The sequence below is a fragment of the Bombina bombina genome, chromosome 9 (genome assembly GCF_027579735.1).
Source record: "Bombina bombina isolate aBomBom1 chromosome 9, aBomBom1.pri, whole genome shotgun sequence".
Classification (NCBI taxonomy): domain Eukaryota; kingdom Metazoa; phylum Chordata; class Amphibia; order Anura; family Bombinatoridae; genus Bombina; species Bombina bombina.
Genome location: NC_069507.1, coordinates 128,759,360 through 128,784,556, shown reverse-complemented (window position 1 = coordinate 128,784,556; position 25,197 = coordinate 128,759,360). Strand labels below are relative to the sequence as shown.

Genomic DNA, 25,197 nt, shown 5'->3' with positions numbered 1-25,197 from the left:
CATATCTAGATAGGCTCAGTTGCTGCTGATTGTTGGGTTGCCTCCTGTGATTGGTTTACCCATGTGCATTGCTATTTCTTCAACAAAGGATATCTAAAGAATGAAGCAAATTAGATAACAGAAGTAAAATTGAATGCTGTTTAACATTATTCTTTATTTGAATCATGAAAGAAAAAAATTGGGTTTAAATTCCCTTTAATTTAATATACTTGTCCCTGAAAGCTTATTAAAATTAACATTTTGGGCACCCTGAGTGTTAAAGGGTATAACCCATGTCAATCTTCAGACCAGTGGCCTTCTGTTAGAGATAGAAGCAAGTGTGGATCTGTTCGGTTCACACCTTTATTAAGTTTTAACTGTAATATATTTGTTTAAGGAGAAGATGCATTTAGCAAGAACATTTTGTAAACCGTTATTCCTGATATATTTACACTTTATTCTCCTGATCATGGGGGCCTCATCATTTTTCAATTGAGGGCTTATATACTCCTCTAAGAAGCATGGAGCTCAGTTTAAGGGACATAATACTTATATGCTAAATCACTTGAAAGTGATGTAGCATAACTGTAAAAAGCTGACAGGAAAATATAACCTGAACATCTTTATGTAAAAAAGGAAGATATTTTACCTCACAATTTCCTCAGCTCACCAAAGTAAGTGCTGTGTAAAAAGTTATCTTTCAGTTATTGCTCAGCTGCAGAAAAAAAAGAAAGAAAGAAACATCAGCCAATTGGCATCAGCAGTGCTGAGGTCATTAACAGTTTTACTGTGATCTCATGAGATTTCATAGTAAACTTCCTTAAACTGAATAGGGAAATAACATGAGTGTGCATGAGGCACGCTCCCGTGCAAGTCCATACTGATTTGCTGCTTAAAGTCCTTTACAATAGGGAGTGAATATTTAGGACATTTTGAGGTAAAACAAACATCCCAAGTCTCCTGGAAGCTCCGCAAGTCTCCCGGATGGAAATAGCTGCTCCCTGACGCCCGCAAATCAATTGGACTATCCCTGAAGTACGGCAACTAACCAATATAATTTTTCATGGTAATTTCTTCAGCTATGCTAGTAACAGAGCATGCATAACGGTTTGTTTTGTGTGATGACCACACAAAACAAACCGTTATGCACGCTCTGTTACTAGCCAGTAACTGGTTTGTTTTGGTCTGAGTGTGCGATCGCTTGTTGGTCCTTTCCTTTCAGCAGTTTGATTGGCTGAATAACTGGCAGCTGGCTGCTGATTTGCGTTCATCATCTGTGTGTTCCAATGTAAATGCTGGTAACCACCATACTAGTTAGATCTGTTAACACCGAGGATTGAAGTAAGCGAGTGGCCGATAAGAGGTCAGGTGGCCGTGGAGCAACAACCTATGCCTGTAACAGAGGGGAGGGTGTTTGCCGTAATGAGCCACAAGCTGTTAATTATATTAATTGGCATTAAGAAGCTAAACTACTTACATAAATTAGCGCTTTAGCTGCTGTAATGCATAAACTTCCTATTTGGGATGGATTATGTTGACTGAATAAGATACAGTCACTTTACAACTGCATGTTAATCAGAAAGAGAGGTATCTCAAATATAGATATTCACAAAGAGCCCACTGCACTGATATTGTAAATTGCCTCTAACCCTAAATATTGGTTAAGAATAAAATGCAGTGTACATTAGCCAATGGTGCAGCTATTCTAAAAATATATATGTTTGTTGCACACACAAAGTGAGTTATAGTTCATTGTTAAATTATTAAAACGTTACCCTAGCACATGCAGTGATTATTTTACCCTCACTTTCTACTCTCTCCTCCCCTGCACAGTTTTACATACCCTGGCCTCTCATGTCCCTCCCTGCCTATTCTAATATTTATTTCTGCTCTGCATTTTCCCCCTCATTTTATGCTATCTTGTTCCTTTTTTTTTTATTTTTAATGAGTTTAATGAGTTTTTGCAGGTTGGGATGTCTGGGTAAAATATCTTTCTTTTTTACATAGAGATGTTCAGGTGATATTTTCTAGTCAGCTTTTTACAGCTATACTGCATCACTTTCAAGTGTTTCAACATTTGGGTATCATGTCCCTTTAAGATATGTTTTAGTGCCTAACCCTAGTCTCAGCATTTGCTCTGTTTTGTCCCCCATTCTCCTCACAGCAGAAAATAAGAGAAAGTAGGGTTTGATAGTTACCAATAAATAATGTTCTTTAACTAGAATGTAAATAGTAGGAGTGTCATTTGGATCTTTCCTTAGCATCCGAACGAGGAAGAAGGCAGCCACTCATGGGATTCATCTTTTTCAGAGCCGTATTTATTCCAAATCCATAGCCTAGTGTGTTGAACTTTCACAAGAATAAATGCGGCTCTGAAAAGAGCTGAAACCCACAACCATCCCCTTCTTCCGCATTCAGATCCTAATGAAGGATCTAAATGCACACCCTTAGTATTACTTCACCCCAAAATTGTTTCTCTATCCACATCTCTTGCTTGATACTTACTGCTTAGTCCACACTTGTTGAGGGCACTTCCTATACCCCACAGCACAGCCACCAGATACAACGTGGACCCCTGTGTCGGTAATCTTGGTTGTGGGCTCCAGAAGAATAGACCAATTAAAATGCAGATATGCAGTACCGTACCAGCAACCAAGGGAACTTGGCGTGGAAGACGAAGCATAGAGAGGGCAAGGATGGAAGAGATAGATGCTGAAATGCCATATGCAGTGATGAGATATGGAAGACTCTCCAGCCCGAGGGCACACACACCATAGCACTGGGATTTAGGGAAGATAGGAACAATAGAAACAGGATGAAAAAGTTAACAAACATATTTGTAATCTAATATACAAAAACAATCATTATATAAATGCAAGTATGTTTTTACTAAGGAAGACTATACAGCAAAACTATAACATCATCAGTTTTAATATGACTTACTGGCACCTTTCTTCCAAAACATGTATTATCCCTTATGAACTTTTAAGCTTTTTAAAAAGAATATAAGTTAATTTGAACTCTGGTAACAAATCAATTTAAATAACAAAAGCACAAAAATGTGCCTAAAATAGGGGCGCTGGTGTGCACAACAGTCTGGCGGCTGAATTCCCCTGGAGGAATAGGGGCGCTGGTGTGCACAACAGTCTGTAGTATATAAAATGTCCAAATAGATACCTCCACACTCTTCCTCTCACAAAGGCAGGCAGCTCTTTCAGGACCAGGTGGGCATTTCAATCAGTATATAAAGTAGGATCTGTGAAACCATAAGAGGCACCATATAGAGTAGTATAGCACCAAAATTTATGAAGCTGAGGCGGACAGGGGCGCACATACGCGCCCCTGTCCGCCGTAGCTCGCCTCTGGTGGGCTGAGTTCCCCTGGAGGAATAGGGACGCTGGTGTGCACAACAGTCTGGCGGCTAAATTCCCCTAGAGGAATAGGGACGCTGGTGTGCACAACAGTCTGTAGTATATAAAATGTCCAAATAGATACCTCCATACTCTCCCTCTCACAAAGGCATTTCAATCAGTATATAAAGTAGGATTTGCGAAACAATAAGAGGTGCCATATAGAGTAGTATAGCACCAAAATCTATATTACTCTATGTTGGGCCTCTTATGTTTTTCAGATCAAACAAAATTAATTTAGAGTGACATTTTACTGTAAATTATTAATCTGTTCCCAGTTATCTATTTTACATTCTGGATAATATTATATTGTTTACAAATGGTTGATTTTGCCTGTTGAAACTGTTAACTATACTGAAAATATAGTAACAACTGAAGTCCACAGCACCAATAATTTGAAGGAAAATGGTTTTGCAAGTTTTATAGCATTTATTTATCCTTTACAGCTTCATACAGCATAGACACCCAGCAGCAAATGCAACGTTTCGGGCGTTAACCCTTACTCATGCTAATCCAGAACACCTGTGAGCTGCTTCTTAAATACCATATGATTTAACCATTACCTCACCTTGATACAAAAACACACATTTAAAAACACAGTATACCACCACCAAAGGATAAATAAATGCTATAAAACTTGCAAAACCATTTTCCTTCAAATTATTGGTGCTGTGGACTTCAGTTGTTACTACATTACAGAGTGGCGTTTGTAGTAGCCCTCCATCACGTGCATCAGGTATGTGCTGTCTGTCATATGTGAACTGTTATACTGAAAATATAAATACTACAGTATACTCTATGGAAAGGCTATGTAAACAAAAGCCAGCAGCACAAATCACCCATCCAATGGTGGGTTAGAAAGAGAGCCCAGTCCATTTAAAAAGGTTGCGTCCTGCAGCTTCTTGGAAAACAAATAACGTCTATTAGCTACTGCTCCCTTTAATTTTTTTTTTTCAGACCAAATATCTATTTTTAACATATGTTTTTTTCATATTTATGACAGAAAATGTTTAATCCCTTTGATTTTGGAACCATTAAAAATTTAACACGTAAATGTATTTAAATGTAATTAATGACATTTATTTATTTGGTTATTTCAATTTCACTTTAAATAAACACTAAGATGTACATTTTTTTCTTCCTTTTTTAGGTAATGAAATATTGAATATTAAGAATTTATGTTTTTTTCAGCACTTAAAGGGACATTAAACCCACAATTTTAAACAATATCCCAATTTACTTCTATTATCTAATTTGCTTCATTCTTTAGATATCTTTTGTTAAAGAAATAGCAATGCACATCGGTGAGCCAATCACATGAGGCAAATATGTGCAGCCACCAATCAGAAGCTACTGAGCATATCTAGATATGCTTTTCAGGAAAGAATATCAAGAGAATGAAGCAAATTAGATTATATAAGTAAATTAGAAAGTTGTTTAAAATGGTATTCTCTATCTGAATCATGAAAGAAAAAATTTGTGTTTAATGTCCCTTTAAGTATGAAGGATTGAAAACCAATATACAGTTTCATGAAAAAAGAGCAATGACTCAATTTGTTAATTGCGGACATGATACCAGCCCCACTTGCTCTCTGAGCAGCTGCAGTATTTAAAATGCTGGTGTACTGAGAATATCTAGTTATGCTTCACATGCAGAGAAAAATGTTAACACTAAAACAGTGATAACTTTTACTAGAAGCATTTTTGCCAGTGTGAGTAGAATGTTTACCTCCTCTTAGAGGGCGATTTATCAAGCCGAGGCGGACAGAGGCCGACACCTATATTATATTTATTAACCCCTAATCTGCCCCCCCCCCCAATTTCGCCGCTACCTAACTACAATTATTAACCCCTAATCTGCCGACTGGACCTCACCGCCACTATAATAAATGTATTAACCCCTAAACCGCCGCACTCCCGCCTCGCAAACACTATAATAAATTGTATTAACCCCTAATCTGCCCTCCCTAACATCGCCGCCACCTACCTACAATTATTAACCCCTAATCTCCCGCCCGCAACGTCGCCGCTACTATAATAAATGTATTAACCCCTAAACCTGTCTAACCCTAACACCCCCTAACATAAATATAATTTAAATAAAACGAAATAATATTCCTATAATTAAATAAATTAATCCTATTTAAAAATAAATACTTACCTATAACATAAACCATAAGATAGCTACAATATAACTAGTAGTTACATTGTAGCTATTTTAGGATATATATTTATTTTACAGGCAACTTTATATTTATTTTAACTAGGTACAATAGCTATTAAATAGTTATTAACTATTTAATAGCTACCTAGTTAAAATAATTACAAAATTACCTGTAAAATAAATCCTAACCTAAGTTACAATTAAACCTAACACTACACTATCATTAAATTAATTAAATAAATTAACTACAATTAAATACAATTACATTTAATTAAATAAACTAATCTATAATACAAAAACAAACAAACACTAAATTACAGAAAAACATAATTTATGCTTACCTGATAAATTCCTTTCTTCTGTTGTGTGATCAGTCCACGGGTCATCATTACTTCTGGGATATAACTCCTCCCCAACAGGAAATGCAAGAGGATTCACCCAGCAGAGCTGCATATAGCTCCTCCCCTCTACGTCAGTCCCAGTCATTCGACCAAGAAACAACGAGAAAGGAGTAACCAAGGGTGAAGTGGTGACTGGAGTATAATTTAAAAGATATTTACCTGCCTTAAAACAGGGCGGGCCGTGGACTGATCACACAACAGAAGAAAGGAATTTATCAGGTAAGCATAAATTATGTTTTCTTCTGTTATGTGTGATCAGTCCACGGGTCATCATTACTTCTGGGATACCAATACCAAAGCAAAAGTACACGGATGACGGGAGGGATAGGCAGGCTCATTATACAGAAGGAACCACTGCCTGAAGAACCTTTCTCCCAAAAATAGCCTCCGAAGAAGCAAAAGTGTCAAATTTGTAAAATTTGGAAAAAGTATGAAGCGAAGACCAAGTTGCAGCCTTGCAAATCTGTTCAACAGAGGCCTCATTCTTAAAGGCCCAAGTGGAAGCCACAGCTCTAGTGGAGTGAGCTGTAATTCTTTCAGGAGGCTGCTGTCCAGCAGTCTCATAGGCTAAACGTATTATGCTACGAAGCCAAAAAGAGAGAGAGGTAGCAGAAGCTCTTTGACCTCTCCTCTGTCCAGAGTAAACGACAAACAAGGAAGAAGTTTGGCGAAAATCTTTAGTTGCCTGCAAGTAGAACTTGAGGGCACGAACTACATCCAGGTTGTGTAAAAGACGTTCCTTCTTTGAAGAAGGATTTGGACACAAGGATGGGACAACAATCTCTTGATTGATGTTCCTGTTAGTGACTACCTTAGGTAAGAACCCAGGTTTAGTACGCAGAACTACCTTGTCTGAGTGAAAAATCAGATAAGGGGAATCACAATGTAAGGCTGATAACTCCGAGACTCTTCGAGCCGAGGAAATAGCCATTAAAAACAGAACTTTCCAAGATAACATTTTTATATCAATGGAATGAAGGGGTTCAAACGGAACACCCTGTAAAACGTTAAGAACTAAGTTTAAACTCCATGGTGGAGCAACAGCTTTAAACACAGGCTTGATCCTAGCTAAAGCCTGACAAAAGGACTGGACGTCTGGATTTTCTGACAGACGTCTGTGTAACAAGATGGACAGAGCTGAAATCTGTCCCTTTAAAGAACTAGCTGATAAACCCTTTTCTAAACCTTCTTGTAGAAAAGACAATATCCTAGCGATCCTAACCTTACTCCAGGAGTAACCTTTGGATTCGCACCAGTATAGGTATTTCCGCCATATTTTATGGTAAATCCTTCTGGTAACAGGCTTCCTAGCCTGAATCAGGGTATCAATAACCGACTCAGAAAAACCACGTTTTGATAAAATCAAGCGTTCAATTTCCAAGCAGTCAGCTTCAGAGAAGTTAGATTTTGATGTTTGAATGGACCCTGTATCAGAAGGTCCTGTCTTAGAGGTAGAGACCAAGGCGGACAGGATGACATGTCCACTAGATCTGCATACCAAGTCCTGCGTGGCCAAGCAGGTGCTATTAGAATTACTGATGCTCTCTCCTGTTTGATTTTGGCAATCAATCGAGGAAGCAGCGGGAAGGGTGGAAACACATAAGCCATCCTGAAGTTCCAAGGTGCTGTCAAAGCATCTATCAGAACTGCTCCCGGATCCCTGGATCTGGACCCGTAGCGAGGAAGTTTGGCGTTCTGGCGAGACGCCATGAGATCTATCTCTGGTTTGCCCCAACGTCGAAGTATTTGGGCAAAGACCTCCGGATGAAGTTCCCACTCCCCCGGATGAAGAGTCTGGCGACTCAAGAAATCCGCCTCCCAGTTCTCCACTCCCGGGATGTGGATTGCTGACAGGTGGCAAGAGTGAGACTCTGCCCAGCGAATTATCTTTGATACTTCCATCATTGCTAGGGAGCTTCTTGTCCCTCCCTGATGGTTGATGTAAGCTACAGTCGTGATGTTGTCCGACTGAAACCTGATGAACCCCCGAGTTATTAACTGGGGCCAAGCCAGAAGGGCATTGAGAACTGCTCTCAATTCCAGAATGTTTATTGGAAGGAGACTCTCCTCCTGATTCCATAGTCCCTGAGCCTTCAGAGAATTCCAGACAGCGCCCCAACCTAGTAGGCTGGCGTCTGTTGTTACAATTGTCCAGTCTGGCCTGCTGAATGGCATCCCCCTGGACAGGTGTGGCCGATAAAGCCACCATAGAAGAGAATTTCTGGTCTCTTGATTCAGATTCAGAGTAGGGGACAAATCTGAGTAATCCCCATTCCACTGACTTAGCATGCATAATTGCAGCGGTCTGAGGTGTAGGCGTGCAAAAGGTACTATGTCCATTGCCGCTACCATTAAGCCGATCACCTCCATGCATTGAGCTACTGACGGGTGTTGAATGGAATGAAGGACGCGGCATGCATTTTGAAGTTTTGTTAACCTGTCTTCTGTCAGGTAAATCTTCATTTCTACAGAATCTATAAGAGTCCCCAAGAATGGAACTCTTGTGAGAGGAAAGAGAGAACTCTTCTTTTCGTTCACTTTCCATCCATGCGACCTTAGAAATGCCAGAACTAACTCTGTATGAGACTTGGCAGTTTGAAAGCTTGAAGCTTGTATTAGAATGTCGTCTAGGTACGGAGCTACCGAAATCCCTCGCGGTCTTAGTACCGCTAGAAGGGCACCCAGAACCTTTGTGAAGATTCTTGGAGCCGTAGCCAATCCGAATGGAAGAGCTACAAACTGGTAGTGCCTGTCTAAGAAGGCAAACCTTAGATACCGGTGATGATCTTTGTGGATCGGTATGTGAAGGTAAGCATCCTTTAAATCCACTGTGGTCATGTACTGACCCTCTTGGATCATGGGTAAGATTGTCCGAATAGTTTCCATTTTGAACGATGGAACTCTTAGGAATTTGTTTAGAGTCTTTAAATCTAAGATTGGCCTGAAAGTTCCCTCTTTTTTGGGAACCACAAACAGGTTTGAGTAGAACCCTTGTCCTTGTTCCGACCACGGAACCGGATGGATCACTCCCATTGTTAACAGATCTTGTACGCAGCGTAGAAACGCTTCTTTCTTTATCTGGTTTGTTGACAACCTTGACAGATGAAATCTCCCTCTTGGGGGAGATAATTTGAAGTCTAGAAGGTATCCCTGAGATATGATCTCTAGTGCCCAGGGATCCTGAACATCTCTTGCCCAGGCCTGGGCGAAGAGAGAGAGTCTGCCCCCTACTAGATCCGGTCCCGGATCGGGGGCTCTCGGTTCATGCTGTTTTTGGGGCAGCAGCAGGTTTCCTGGCCTGCTTGCTTTTGTTCCAGGACTGGTTAGGCTTCCAGCCTTGCCTGTAACGAGCAACAGCTCCTTCCTGTTTTGGTGCAGTGGAGGTTGATGCTGCTCCTGTTTTGAAATTCCGAAAGGGACGAAAATTAGACTGTCTAGCCTTAGCTTTGGCCTTGTCTTGAGGTAGGGCGTGGCCCTTACCTCCCGTAATGTCAGCGATAATTTCTTTCAAACCGGGCCCGAATAAGGACTGCCCCTTGAAAGGTATATTAAGTAATTTGGACTTAGAAGTAACATCAGCTGACCAGGATTTTAGCCACAGTGCCCTGCGTGCCTGTATGGCGAATCCTGAGTTCTTAGCCGTAAGTTTGGTTAAATGTACTACGGCCTCCGAAATGAAAGAATTAGCTAGTTTAAGGACTCTAAGCCTGTCCGTAATGTCGTCTAGCGTAGAGGAACTAAGGTTCTCTTCAAGCGACTCAATCCAAAATGCTGCCGCAGCCGTAATCGGCGCGATACATGCAAGGGGTTGTAATATAAAACCTTGTTGAACAAACATTTTCTTAAGGTAACCCTCTAATTTTTTATCCATTGGATCTGAGAAAGCACAGCTATCCTCCACCGGGATAGTGGTACGCTTAGCTAAAGTAGAAACTGCTCCCTCCACCTTGGGGACCGTTTGCCATAAGTCCCGAGTGGTGGCGTCTATTGGAAACATCTTTCTAAATATTGGAGGGGGTGAGAACGGCACACCGGGTCTATCCCACTCCTTAGTAACAATTTCAGTTAGTCTCTTAGGTATAGGAAAAACGTCAGTACTCGCCGGTACCGCAAAGTATTTATCCAACCTACACAGTTTCTCTGGTATTGCAACAGTGTTACAATCGTTGAGAGCTGCTAAGACCTCCCCTAGTAGTACACGGAGGTTCTCCAATTTAAATTTAAAATTTGAAATATCTGAGTCCAATCTGTTTGGATCAGAACCGTCACCCACAGAATGAAGCTCTCCGTCCTCATGCTCTGCGAGCTGTGACGCAGTATCAGACATGGCCCTAGCATTGTCAGCGCACTCTGTTCTCACCCCAGAGTGATCACGCTTGCCTCTTAGTTCAGGTAATTTAGACAAAACTTCAGTCATAACAGTAGCCATATCTTGTAATGTTATCTGTAATGGCCGCCCAGATGTACTAGGCGCCAAAATATCACGCACCTCCCGGGCGGGAGATGCAGGTACTGTCGCGTGAGGCGAGTTAGTCGGCATAACTCTCCCCTCGCTGTTTGGTGAAATTTGCTCACATTGTACCGATTGACTTTTATTTAAAGTAGCATCAATACAGTTAGTACATAAATTTCTATTGGGCTCCACCTTGGCATTGGAACAAATGACACAGATATCTTCCTCTGAGTCAGACATGTTTAACACACTAGCAAAAAAAAACTTACAACTTGGTTATAATCTTTTTTAGCAAAAAAAGGCACTGTGCCTCAAAGAGGTACTAACGATTAAATGACAGTTGAAATAATGAACTGAAAAACAGTTATTGCATCAAATTTTAAAACAACACAACTTTTAGCAAAGGTTTGTTCCCATTAGTAAAAAACAACACTAATTAAATTTGTACATAAGAAAACAAAACAACGTTTTTTTATACACAGTCACTATAAGAATTCTCACAGCTCTGCTGAGAGAATTTACCTCCCTTCAAAGAAGTTTGAAGACCCCTGAGATCTGTCAGAGATGAACCGGATCATGCAGGAAATATAAAAGTAGCTGACTGGAATTTTTTGATGCGTAGCAAAGAGCGCCAAAAACGGCCCCTCCCTCTCCCACACAGCAGTGAAGAGAAACGAAACTGTCACAATTAAAGCAAAAAACTGCCAAGTGGAAAATAATGCCCAAACATTTATTCACACAGTACCTCAGCAATGTAAACGATTCTACATTCCAGCAAAAACGTTTAACATGAGAATAGTTATTAAAAGGATTAGTGACCTTTAACACAGTAGTTCCGGTGAAATACCATCCCCAGAATACTGAAGTGTATACATACATGTCATTTTAACGGTATGGCAGGCTTTTCTCATCAATTCCATTCAGAAAATAAAAACTGCCACATACCTCAATGCAGATTCATCTGCCCGCTGTCCCCTGATCTGAAGCCTTTACCTCCCTCAGATGGTCGAGAACAGCAATATGATCTTAACGACTCCGGTTAAAATCATAGTAAAAAATCTCTGTCAGATTCTTCCTCAAACTCTGCCAGAGAAGTAATAACACGCTCCGGTGCTATTTTAAAATAACAAACTTTTGATTGAAGTCATAAAAACTAAGTATAATCACCATAGTCCTCTCACACATCCTATCTAGTCGTTGGGTGCAAGAGAATGACTGGGACTGACGTAGAGGGGAGGAGCTATATGCAGCTCTGCTGGGTGAATCCTCTTGCATTTCCTGTTGGGGAGGAGTTATATCCCAGAAGTAATGATGACCCGTGGACTGATCACACATAACAGAAGAAATAAAAAAATATTACAAGAAGTTTAAATTACACCTAATCTAAGCCCCCTAATAAAATAATAAAGCCCCCCAAAATAAAAAAATGCCCTACCCTATTCAAAATTACAAAGTAATCAGCTCTTTTACCAGCCCTTAAAAGGGCTTTTTGCAGGGCAATGCCCCAAAGTAATCAGCTCTTTTACCTGTAAAAAAAAACAATACAACCCCCCCAACATTAAAACCCACCACCCACATACCCCTACTCTAACCCACCCAATCCCCCCTTAAAAAAAACCTAACACTAACCCCCTGAAGATCTCCCTACCTTGAGCCGTCTTCACCCAGCCGAGCCGAATTCTTCATCCAATCCGGGCGAGATGTGGTCCTCCATCCGGGCGAAGTCTTGATCCAAGCGGCAAAGAAGAGATCCTCCATCCGGGCGATGTCTTCCTCCAAGCGGCATCTTCTATCTTCTTTCTTCCGGCTCCATCTTCAGACCGCCGACGCGGAACATCCACCTTCCCCGACGGACTAACGACGAATGACGGTTCCTTTAAGGGACGTCATCCAAGATGGCATCCCTCGAATTCCGATTGGCTGATAGGATTCTATCAGCCAATCGGAATTAAGGTAGGAAAAATCCGATTGGCTGATCCAATCAGCCAATCGGATTGAGCTTGCATTCTATTGGCTGTTCCAATCAGCCAATAGAATGCAAGCTCAATCCGATTGGCTGATTGAATCAGCCAATCAGATTTTCCTACCTTAATTCCGATTGGCTGATAGAATCCTATCAGCCAATCGGAATTCGAGGGACACCATCTTAGATGACGTCCCTTAAAGGAACCGTCATTTGTCGTTAGTCCGTCGGGGAAGGTGGATGTTCCGCGTCGGCGGTCTGAAGATGGAGCCGGAAGAAAGAAGATAGAAGATGCCACTTGGAGGAAGACATCGCCCGGATGGAGGATCTCTTCTTTGCCGCTTGGATCAAGACTTCGCCCGGATGGAGGACCACATCTCGCCCGGATTGGATGAAGAATTCGGCTCGGCTGGGTGAAGACGGCTCAAGGTAGGGAGATCTTCAGGGGGTTAGTGTTAGGTTTTTTTAAGGGGGGATTGGGTGGGTTAGAGTAGGGGTATGTGGGTGGTGGGTTTTAATGTTGGGGGGGTTGTATTTTTTTTACAGGTAAAAGCTGATTACTTTGTAATTTAGAATAGGGTAGGGCATTTTTTTATTTTGGGGGGCTTTATTATGTTATTAGGGGGCTTAGATTAGGTGTAATTAGTGTAAACTTCTTGTAATATTTTTTTATTTTCTGTAATTTAGTGGGTTTTTTTGTATTATAGATTAGTTTATTTAATTAAATGTAATTGTAGGTAATTGTAGTTAATTTATTTAATTAATTTAATGATAGTGTAGTGTTAGGTTTAATTGTAACTTAGGTTAGGATTTATTTTACAGGTAATTTTGTAATTATTTTAACTAGGTAGCTATTAAATAGTTAATAACTATTTAATAGCTATTGTACCTAGTTAAAATAAATACAAAGTTGCCTGTAAAATAAATATAAATCCTAAAATAGCTACAATGTAACTATTAGTTATATTGTAGCTATATTAGGGTTTATTTGATAGGTAAGTATTTATTTTTAAATAGGATTAATTTATTTAATTATAGGAATATTATTTAGTTTTATTTAAATTATATTTATGTTAGGGGGGTGTTAGGGTTAGACTTAGGTTTAGAGGTTAATACATTTATTATAGTAGCGGCGACGTTGCGGGCGGGAGATTAGGGGTTAATAATTGTAGGTAGGTGGCGGCGATGTTAGGGAGGGCAGATTAGGGGTTAATACAATTTATTATAGTGTTTGCTAGGCAGGAGTGCGGCGGTTTAGGGGTTAATACATTTATTATAGTGGCGACGAGGTCCGGTCGGCAGATTAGGGGTTAATAATTGTAGTTAGGTAGTGGCGACGTTGGGGGGGCAGATTAGGGGTTAATAAATATAATATAGGTGTCAGCGATGTTAGGGGCAGCAGATTAGGGGTTCATACCTATAATGTAGGTGGCAGCGGTGTCCGGTCGGCAGATTAGGGGTTAACATTTTTTATTAGAGGGTTTGCAATGTGGGGGGGCCTCGGTTTAGGGGTACATAGGTAGTTTATGGGTGTTAGTGTACTTTGTAGCACAGTAGTTAAGAGCTTTATGTTCCGGCATTAGCCCATAAAGCTCTTAACTACTGACTTTTTTTTGCGGCTGGAGTCTTGTCGGTAGAGGGTCTACCGCTCACTTCTTCAAAGACTCTAAATACCAGCGTTAGGCAAATCCCATAGAAAAGATAGGATACGCAATTGACGTAAGGGGATCTGCGGTAGCCTCGAGTCGCAGAAAGAAAGTTAGCGGTAGACCCTTTCCTGTCTGACTCTAAATACCAGCGGGCGGTCAAAAGCAGCGTTAGGACCCCTTAACGCTGCTTTTGACGGCTAACGCCAAACTCTAAATCTAGCAGTAAAATATTAAAAAAAAATTGTATTAAATCAATGCCCAAAACATATATTATATTTTGGTTTGTGTCCCTTCATATGATTTTCACATACAAATATATAGTAAAATTTTTGGTGATGGGCACTTACCAGAGTAAAACCAGTTATGGCAAACAGCACCTCGAAACCACTATAAAGAAAGTATGGTACCAGACAGCGAAGTCGATAGTCTCTGGCATGCTTGAAGGGCAACTGAAAGATGCTACCCCAACCAATGCTACGCAAGTCAATTTCCTCTGTGGGACGATATGCAGAACCACATAAGATTAGGATCTAAGGTAAGAAGAAAAAACAATGAGGAACGGGTTAAAATATAATTAAGAGTTTGAAATAAGTTAAATTAAAAGGAAAAAATTAAATTTCCCCCATTCTAATCCATTTGAATTGCTGTGTGAAAACGCATGGAAGTAATTTTTGGCTTCATTTTCTAAACCATTTCAATAAATTTGAGAAACTGAAAAATCATTTGAAAAAATAAAAACACTCAAATTACATACATGATGTTTCTTAGTAATCTTTATTTTTTGCTTCTTCTTCGTTAAACACACAAATATGTCTGCTTTAATGTAGTCAAGGAGTAGTGTGTGACCTTCACAGATATTTTTGCAGGCTTTTGGCAGACCTTCACAGAAAGAATTTATACAGCAGCTAAATGGAAAACACTGTGTTGTGAAAGTTTGATACATTATTATAAACCATGTAAGACCATCTGGGCACGTCTGGCTATCCACAGTAAAGATCTTTTTCTCTTGTAAGGTGTATCCAGTCCACGGATTCATCCATTACTTGTGGGATATTCTGCTTCCCAACAGGAAGCTGCAAGAGGACACCCACAGCAGAGCTGTCTATATAGCTCCTACCCTAACTGCCACTCCCAGTCATTCTCTTGCAGCTCTCGACAAGAAAGGAAGTATCAAGAGATATGTGGTGAATTAGTGTAGTTTATCTTCAATCAAAAGTTTGTTATTTTTAAACGGTATCGGCGTTGTACTGTTTTTACCTCAGGCAGAAATTAGAAGAAGAGTTCTGCCTGAGGTTTTTGATGATCTTAGCAGGTTGTAACTAAGGTCCACTGCTGTTCTCACACATAACTGAAGAATATGGGAAAACTTCAGCTGGGGGAATGGCCGGCAGGATTACCTGCTCTGAGGTATGTTCAGTATATTTTTTTCTAGAGAGATGATAAGGTCTAGAAAATGCTGACAGTGCCTGATATATTTAAGGTAAGCCTGATTACAGTGATTTAACAAACGACTGGGATCATGCTTGCAGTAAAGGGTAATATTCATGTTTATTGCTCATATTACTTAGTATGTAAAACGTTTGCATGAGATATAAAAAACGTTTTTTACTGAAGGTGATAAATCTTTATTTGGGGCCTAGTTTTCCACATGGCTGATAAGATTTCTCCTAGGAGTAGTTATTTATGGCCCTTTCACTTTGAGTGCATGGTGGGAGGGGCCTATTTTTGCGCTCTAATTGCGCAGTTGTTTTTATATTCTGAGACATCCAGCTTCCCTGAAGGAGTCCCCTGACATATAGGACCTCTGTAAAGGGTTTTTGTTGCTACAAAAGTCATTTTAAGGGCAGGTAGGAGCCACAGTAGAGCTGTGGCAGTTTGCTTGTGACTGTTTATAACGGTTTTATCGTTTTTCTGATTCGTTTTTGAGCCTGAGGGGTTAATCATCCATTTGCAAGTGGGTGCAATGCTATTTTAGTCTATTATACACACTGTAAAAATTTCGTAGAGTTTACTGCTTTTTTTCACTGTTTTGCAGTTTATGTGATTGTTTTTTTCCCTTAAAGGCACAGTACCGTTTTTTATATTCTGCTTTTTCACATTTATTAAAGTGTTTTTCAAGCTGGCTGGTCTCATTACTAGTCTGTTAAACATGTCTGACATAGAGGAAACTCCTTGTTCATTATGTTTAGAAGCCATTGTGGAACCCCCTCTTAGAATGTGTACCAAATGCACTGATCTTACTATAAATTATAAAGACCATATTCTGGCTTTAAAAGATTTATCACCAGAGGAAATTGACAAGGGGGAAGTTATGCCGACTAACTCTGCCCACGTCTCAGAACCTATAACTCCCGCTCAAGGGACGCCAAGTACATCTAGCGCCCCATTGCGTATACCTTACAAGACATGGCGGCAGTTATGAATCATACCCTTACAGAGGTATTGTCCAAACTGCCAGGGTTACAAGGAAAGCGAGACAGCTCTGGGGCTAGAACAAATACAGAGCTCTCTGACGCTTTAGTAGCTATGTCTGATATACCCTCACAATGTGCAGAAGCCGAAGCAGGAGAGCTTCTATCTGTGGGTGATTTTTCTGATTCAGGGAAGACACTTCAGCCTGATTCTGATATGTCTACATTTAAATTTAAACTTGAACACCTCCGAGTGTTGCTCAGGGAGGTTTTAGCAACTCTGGATGACTGTGACGCCATTGTAGTCCCAGAGAAATTGTGTAAATTGGATAAATACTATGCAGTGCCTGTTTACACTGATGTTTTTCCAATCCCTAAGAGGTTTTCAGAAATTATTACTAAGGAATGGGATAGACCAGGTGTACCGTTCTCTCCCCCTCCTGTTTTTAAAAAGATGTTTCCTATAGATGCCGCTACACAGGACTTGTGGCAAACGGTCCCTAAGGTGGAGGGAGCAGTCTCTAACCTAGCGAAGCGTACAACTATCCCGGCCGAGATCAGTTGTGCTTTTCTAGATCCAATGGATAAAAAATTAGAGGGTTACCTTAAGAAAATTTTTATTCAACAAGGTTTTATTCTCCAGCCCCTTGCATGCATTGCCCCAGTCACTGCTGCTGCGGCCTTCTGGTTTGAGTCTCTAGAAGAGGCTCTATAGGTAGAAACCCCGTTGGATGATATCCTTGACAAGCTTAAAGCTCTTAAGCTAGCCAATTCATTTGTTTCTGACGCCGTTGTTCATTTAACCAAGCTAACGGCTAAAAATTCAGGTTTTGCTATTCAGGCGCGTAGGGCGCTATGGCGTAATTCTGGTCAGCTGACGTTACTTCAAAGTCTAAGCTTTTTAACATTCCCTTCAAGGGGCAGACCCTATTCGGGCCTGGACTGAAGGAGATACTTTCTGATATTACTGGAGGAAAAGGTCACGCCCTTCCTCAGGATAGGTCCAACAAATTAAGGACCAAACAGACTAATTTTCGTTCCTTTCGAAACTTCAAGAGTGGCGCAGCTTCAACTTCCTCTAATAGAAAACAAGAGGGAAATTTTGCCCAGTCCAAGCCGGTCTGGAGACCTAACCAGGCTTGGAACAAGGGAAAGCAGGCCAAAAAACCTGCTGCTGCCTCTAAGACAGCATGAAGGATTAGCCCCCGATCCGGAAACGGATCTAGTAGGGGGCAGACTTTCTCTCTTCGCCCAGGCTTGGGCAAGAGATGTCCAGGATCCCTGGGCGTTGGAAATTGTGTCCCAGGGATATCTTCTGGATTTCAAAGCTTCTTCCTCAAAAGGGAGATTTCATCTCTCACAATTATCTGCAAACCAGATAAAGAGAGAGGCATTCTTACAATGTGTTCAAGACCTCCTAGTTATGGGAGTGATCCACCCAGTTCCAAAGGAGGAACAGGGGCAAGGCTTCTATTCAAATCTGTTTGTAGTTCCCAAGAAAGAGGGAACATTCAGACCAATCTTAGATCTAAAGATCATAAACAAATTTCTCAGGGTCCCATCCTTCAAGATGGAGACTATTCGAGCCATCCTACCTATTATCCAGGAGGGTCAATATATGACTACCGTGGACTTAAAGGATGCTTATCTTCACATTCCGATACACAGAGATCATCATCGGTTTCTCAGGTTCGCCTTCCTAGACAGGCATTACCAGTTTGTGGCTCTTCCCTTTGGGTTAGCCACGGCACCAAGAATCTTTACGAAGGTTCTAGAGTCACTCCTACCGGTCCTAAGGCCGCGGGGTATAGCAGTAGCCCCTTACCTACACGACATTCTGATACAGGCGTCGAATTTTCAAATCCCCAGGTCCCATATGGACATTGTTCTGGCATTCCTGAGGTCTCATGGGTGGAAGGTGAACGAAGAAAAGAGTTCTCTATCCCCTCTCACAAGAGTTTCCTTCCTAGGAACTCTGATAGATTCTGTAGAAATGAAGATTTACCTGACAGAGACCAGGTTGTCAAAACTTATAAATTCCTACAGTGTTCTTTATTCCACTTCTCGCCCTTCAGTGGCTCAGTGTATGGAAGTAATCGGCTTAATGGTAGCGGCAATGGACATAGTGCCGTTTGCCCGCCTACATCTCAGACCGCTGCAACTGTGCATGCTCAGTCAGTGTAATGGGGATTACACAGATTTGTCCCCTCTACTAAATCTGGATCAAGAGATCAGGGATTCTCTTCTCTGGTGGCTATCTCGGGTCCATCTGTCCAAGGGTATGACCTTCCGCAGGCCAGATTGGACAATAGTAACGACAGATGCCAGCCTTCTGGGCTGGGGTGCAGTCTGGAACTCCCTGAAGGCTCAGGGCTCGTGGACTCAGGAGGAGGCACTCCTTCCGATAAACATTCTGGAACTAAGAGCGATATTCAATGCTCTTCAGGCTTGGCCTCAGCTTGCTGCTGTCAGGTTCATCAGATTTCAGTCGGACAATATCACAACTGTAGCTTACATCAACCATCAAGGGGGAACAAGGAGTTCCCTAGCAATGTAATTCTATGGGCAGAGGTTCACTCTTGCCATCTATCAGCTATCCATATCCCAGGAGTAGAGAACTGGGAGGCGGATTTTCTAAGCCGGCAGACTTTTCATCCGGGGGAGTGGGAACTCCATCCGGAGGTATTTGCACAGTTGATTCAACTTTGGGGCAAACCAGAACTGGATCTCATGGCATCTCGTCAGAACGCCAAGCTTCCTTGTTACGGATCCAGGTCCAGGGATCCCAAGGCAGCGCTGATAGATGCTCTAGCAGCGCCTTGGTCCTTCAACCTGGCTTATGTGTTTCCACCGTTTCCTCTGCTCCCTTGTCTGATTGCCAATATCAAGCAGGAGAGAGCTTCGGTGATTTTGATAGCACCTGCGTGGCCACGCAGGACTTGGTATGCAGATCTGGTGGACATGTCATCCCTTCCACCAGGGACTCTGCCGCTGAGGCAGGACCTTCTACTTCAGGGTCCTTTCAACCATCCAAATCTAATTTCTCTGCGTCTGACTGCTTGGAGATGGAACGCTTGATTTTATCAAAGCATGGTTTTTCTGAGTCGGTCATTGACACCTTAATTCAGGCTCGAAAGCCGGTCACTAGGAAAATCTATCATAAGATATGGTGTAGATATCTTCATTGGTGTGAATCCAAATGTTACTCATGGAGTAAGGTCAGGATTCCTAGGATATTATCTTTTCTTGGAGAAGGGATTGTCAGCTAGTTCCTTAAAGGGACAGATTTCTGCTCTGTCTATTCTTTTGCACAAGCGTCTGGCTGATACTCCAGATGTTCAGGCGTTTTGTCAGGCTTTAGTTAGAATCAAGCCTGTGTTTAAACCTGTTGCTCCACCATGGAGTTTAAATTTAGTTCTTAAGGTTCTGCAAGGGGTTCCGTTCGAACCTTTGCATTCCATAGATATTAAACTTTTATCTTGGAAAGTTCTGTTTTTAGTAGCTATCTCCTCGGCTCAAAGAGTTTCGGAGTTATCTGCTTTACAATCTGATTCCCCTTATCTCATTTTCCATGCAGATAAGGTAGTGTTACGTACCAAACCTGGTTTTCTTCCTAAGGTGGTATCTAATAAAAATATCAATCAGGAAATTGTTGTTCCTTCACTATGTCCTAATCCTTCTTCAAAGAAGGAACGTCACGGTCTATTACACAATCTTGATGTGGTTCGTGCTTTAAAATTTTATTTACAAGCTACGAAGGATTTTCGGCAAACATCTGCTTTGTTTGTGGTCTACTCTGGACAGAGGAAAGCCCAAAAGGCTTCGGCAACTTCTCTTTCTTTTTGGCTAAGAAGTATAATCCCCTTAGCTTATGAGACTGCTGGCCAGCAGCCTCCTGAAAGAATTACAGCTCATTCCACTAGAGCGGTAGCTTCCACATGGGCTTTTAAGAATGAGGCTTCTGTTGAACAGATTTGTAAGGCGGCGACTTGGTCTTCGCTTCATAATTTTCTAAATTCTATAAATTTGATACTTTTGCTTCTTCGGAGGCTATTTTTGGGAGAAAGGTCTTACAGGCAGTGGTGCCTTCCGTTTAAGCGCCTGCCTTGTCCCTCCCTTCATCCGTGTCCTATAGCTTTGGTATTGGTATCCCACAAGTAATGGATGAATCCGTGGACTAGATACACCTTACAAGAGAAAACAAAATGTATGCTTACCTGATATATTTATTTCTCTTGTGGTGTATCCAGTCCACGGCCCGCCCTGTCATTTTAAGGCAGGTGTTTTTTATTTTTAAACTACAGTCACCACTGCACCCTATAGTTTCTCCTTTCTCTTGCTTGTCTTCGGTCGAATGACTGGGAGTGGCAGTTAGGGGAGGAGCTATATAGACAGCTCTGCTGTGGGTGTCCTCTTGCAGCTTCCTGTTGGGAAGAAGAATATCCCACAAGTAATGGATGAATCTGTGGACTGGATACACCACAAGAGAAATAAATTTATCAGGTAAGCATAAATTTAGTTTTTTTCCGATGAGGTGACATTTCCACCTCTTAGCCAATAGCCATGCTAGCCATGGCTAGCACGGCCATCAGCTAAAAGTATTGAAGCGCCACTTTGTTGAAAAAAATATCTTTGCTGTGAAGATTAGCAGCAAAGTCAATGCAAAAGATAACACACTTTTTAAAAAAATTGAGGACTTAAAGGGACATTAAACACTAAATACATGCTAGATAGAATGATGCATTCAAAGAAAAGATTAGTCCATGACTAACATGTAGATGTATTTTTTAAAGTTTCATTAGTTGTTTAAAAAGTGACAAAATAAGTGTAAAGTTTTAGTGTCTATAAAACACTGGGAGCTGCCATGTTGTAACTTGTGTTAACTTCTCTGCTTTGGCCAATTAGGGTCAGTTATAAATAGGTCACTAGAGTGTGCAGCCAATGGTTGTGCTGGATTTAACAGTGTTCTGCACTTCCATTTCTAACAGAAGCTGAAAAGCTCACAATTTCAGAATGGAATTACAGGCAAAGAGGACAAAATAAATAATGAAAGTATATTGCAGAGTTGTTTTATTATATACCATTTATCATTTTATATTACCATCTCAAAGTGTTTAATGTCCCTTTAAGGTAGACTTTATTTTTAAAGATGGTGAATCCTAGCATTTTTGAAACGCTAGGATTTACCATCACTTTAATGAGATTAATTTTATCTGTGTAGTTTGATTGGAAGACAGGTTATCTTGTAGGAAAAAAATGAGTATATTTATGTAAGTGCGAGCGGACATGATACAATGTAGCGTATCATGTCCTCTGCACATTGATAAATTCCGACAGCATACTCTAGCAGGGGGTGCCAATCAACCCGATCATATTCGATCGGGTTGATTTCTGTCCTCGGCCTCAGAGCAGGAGGACAAGTTATGGGGGCATATGTATCAATGTGCGAGTGGACATGATACAAAGTGAGGGCAGGCAAGAATAAATCTGTAGAGAATAGAAAAAAAGTGCAGAAATAAAAATGAAACATTGAAAAAGTATACAAAAAAAATGTAGAACAAAATCAAAATTTGTCAAACTGACAACGGGCAAATCCAGGGAAAGATGAAGAGCAGCTACGATGTCAGAATTCAAGAACTCACCCACAAGCTCCCTGAAAACATAAAGAGTCGGATTCATGGGAAGATTTATTACAGGGACTGTCTACTTGATTTTTTGTTTATTGTTTAAATAGCTAGAGAACCCCTTTTACTACCCATTGCCCAGCATTGCACAACTAACATTGTTATATTAATATACTTTATAAACTCTAAATCTCTGCCTGTTTATAAGCCCCTGCAGGCCGCCTCTTATCTCAGTGCTTTTTTTTAGCTTCTCACACCAAAGTTTATATGTGCCATATAGATAACACTGTGCTCACTCTTGTAGAGTTACACATGAGCCAGCACTGTTTGGCTAAACTGCAAGTTTTTAAATAGCACTGTGATAAGGGGGCAGTCTGCAGAAGCATAAATACAAGGTAATCACAGAGGTAAACAATATTAATATAACCGTGTTGGTTATGCAAAGCTTTGCATTACAGACTCGCATGAGCGCACGTGCTAGCACATATTAATAGGGTCAAGGCTGTTGAAAGAAAACTCCAAAAAGCATGCAAAAAAGGTGCTAGCAAAGTGATTTCTTATGGCTTGAAATACAGTTGTAGAATTACTGCACAAGGGTCTTCTAGGCAGTGTTAAGGTGGTGCACAAGCTCTTGATAAGGAAGTGAAAATAGGTTTTCTCTGTGTTTTCACATTGGTTGGATGGGATTCAAATCTGAAAACTGTGAAAAGCCATGCAAGGTACTTTTTATAATGTTCTGGAATAGACCCATAGGCCCCAATTTATCAAAGTCTGGAGGACCTGATCCGACAGTGCGAATCAGGTCCGCCAGACCTTGCTGAATACAGCGAGCAATACGCTCGCCGTATTCAGCATTGCACCAGCAGCTTACAAGAGCTGCTGGTGCAACGCCGCCCCCTGCAGACTCGAAATAAGCTGGATGGAGCAGCAGTCTTTGTGACAGCTGCTTCATAACTGCTGTTTTTGGCGAGCCTGCAGGCTCGCCAGAAACACGGGACATCGAGCCCCATCCAGAGCTTGATAGATAGGCCCCATAGTAAGAAAATAATTACTAATCAATATCCATTTTTCCTTTCCCTCTTACCAGTAGCATGGACACAAACGCAGCTCCCATTAATGCGCTTTCCACGTAGATGAGATCTAGACTGGGTGGAAGAGTATGAAGTACTGTCACATTAAATTTAGGAAGGATACCTTGAACGATGGCGGATCCTGTGGAAATAAAATGAAATAAGCTGGATAGTCCTATATAGTTCTCATTTTTGTTAGTCATCTATAAAAGCCATATACTCACCACAGTCTTTGACATTGGCGAGTGTGTGTTGATATGAATACAAGAACTTATGAAGAAAGAAGAACATCGGAAACTGAGCCATTACGAAGCTTAGCTGTAACAGAGATCATTGGTATTTTTTAAAAGAAAATGTTGGAAAACAAACAATGAAGATGAAAAGAAAGACCAAAGGAATAAACTTATTAACATGGAACTGTGTCTCCATTATTGTATTTTTGCAAATTTAAATAAAGTCAGTTGTAAAGAAAAAAAAAAAAAAAACAATTTACAAAAACGACCACAGTTTTTATTATTCTTACACAAACTTCTATCTGTGACTCACATAAAAGATGGAGTAAAAGGTGCTCTGAAATATAATGATGTATTTGTTACTGGCTCCTCGTGGTGCCTTCCGCTGCTCCCGCTCATTTTCCTCCTTATAGTTCACAAATTCATAATACTTCTGAGCCATCCTAAAAATAAATATAGATATTAAAGGGACAGTCAACTAAAAAAAAAATATTATTTAAAAAGATAGATAATACCTTTATTACCAATTCCCCAGTGTTGCACAGAAAACATGGTTATATTAATACACTTTTTATCTCTGTGATTACCTTGTATCTAAGCATCTTCTGACAGACCCCTGATAACATGACTATTTATTATCTATTGACTTGCATTTAAGCCAATTAGCGCTGTGTTGTTAGAACCAACGGGCGTGAGCACAATGTTATCTATTTGGCTCACATGAACTATCACTCCCCTGTTGTGAAAAGCTAATAAAAATGCATGTGATCATGGGGCTGTCTTTAGTGACTTAGAAGCAGACAAAAATTTAGAGGTTTAAAGGTTATAAAGTATAAGGGAATGAGTAGTAAAGGCATTGGGGGGTAGTTATCAACGTGTCTAATTTACCTGCCTGCGCCGGTTCAATACGCCCGCCTAAGCTCGCCTACCATCACCGCTGCGGACCTGCAAAATTTTGCCTAAGTTATCAAAAAAGCTGTCAAAAAGCCGCGCACCAAGTGCGGTGCGATGAGCAGCGGACTGTGAGAGTTTATCACTCATCCAATCTCGCTGCTCTTCGGCTTTTTGACAGCTTACTTGCTAGCCTGTCACTAAGCACCCACACTAAATACTCTGTTCTACCCCCTATACCGGCGCCCCCGGAGCCCCCCGCAACTCAATAAAGTTATTAACCCCTAAACCGCCGCTCCTAGACCCCGCCGCAACTCTTATAAATGTATTAACCCCTAAACCGCCGCTCCCGGACACCGCCGCCACCTACATTATACCTAGTAACCCCTATCCTGCCCCCCCTATACCGCCGCCCTCTATAATACATTTATTAACCCCTATCCTGCTGATCCCGGACCTCGCCGCAACTAAATAAATGTATTAACCCCTGAACCGCTGCTCCCGGACCCCGCCGCAACCTATATTAAACTTATTAACCCCTATCCTGCCCCCCCTATACCGTCGCCACCTATAATAAATTTAATAACCCCTATCCTGCTGATCCCGGACCTCGCCACAACTAAATAAATAGTTTAACCCCTAAATCGCCGCTCCCGGACCCCGCCGCAACCTATATTAAACTTATTAACCCATATCCTGCCCCCCCTACACCGTCGCCACCTATAATAAATTTATTAACCCCTATCCTGCCCCCCCTACACCGCCGCCACCTATAATAAATTTATTAACCCCTATCCTGCCCCCCCTACACCGCCGCCACTGTAATAAAATTATTAACCCCTAAACCTAAGTCTAACCCTAACACCCCCTAACTTAAATATTAATTAAATAAATCTAAATAATATTTCTCTTATTAAATAAATTATTCCTATTTAAAACTAAATACTTA

At 41.0% G+C, this 25,197-nt stretch overlaps 1 protein-coding gene across 1 annotated transcript in view; it reads right to left on the bottom strand.

Moving 5' to 3' along the window:
* The window catches only part of UNC93B1 (unc-93 homolog B1, TLR signaling regulator), a 71,769-nt gene that overhangs the window by 12,992 nt on the left and 33,580 nt on the right, over positions 1 to 25,197 (bottom strand). Inside the window, exons 6-10 of the mRNA XM_053692370.1 lie at positions 23,671 to 23,800; positions 23,349 to 23,442; positions 23,139 to 23,266; positions 14,367 to 14,549; positions 2,485 to 2,758 (exon numbers count right to left, since the gene is read on the bottom strand). Coding sequence (XP_053548345.1) covers positions 2,485 to 2,758; positions 14,367 to 14,549; positions 23,139 to 23,266; positions 23,349 to 23,442; positions 23,671 to 23,800 — 809 coding nt within the window. The remainder of the gene's footprint in view (positions 1 to 2,484; positions 2,759 to 14,366; positions 14,550 to 23,138; positions 23,267 to 23,348; positions 23,443 to 23,670; positions 23,801 to 25,197) is intronic.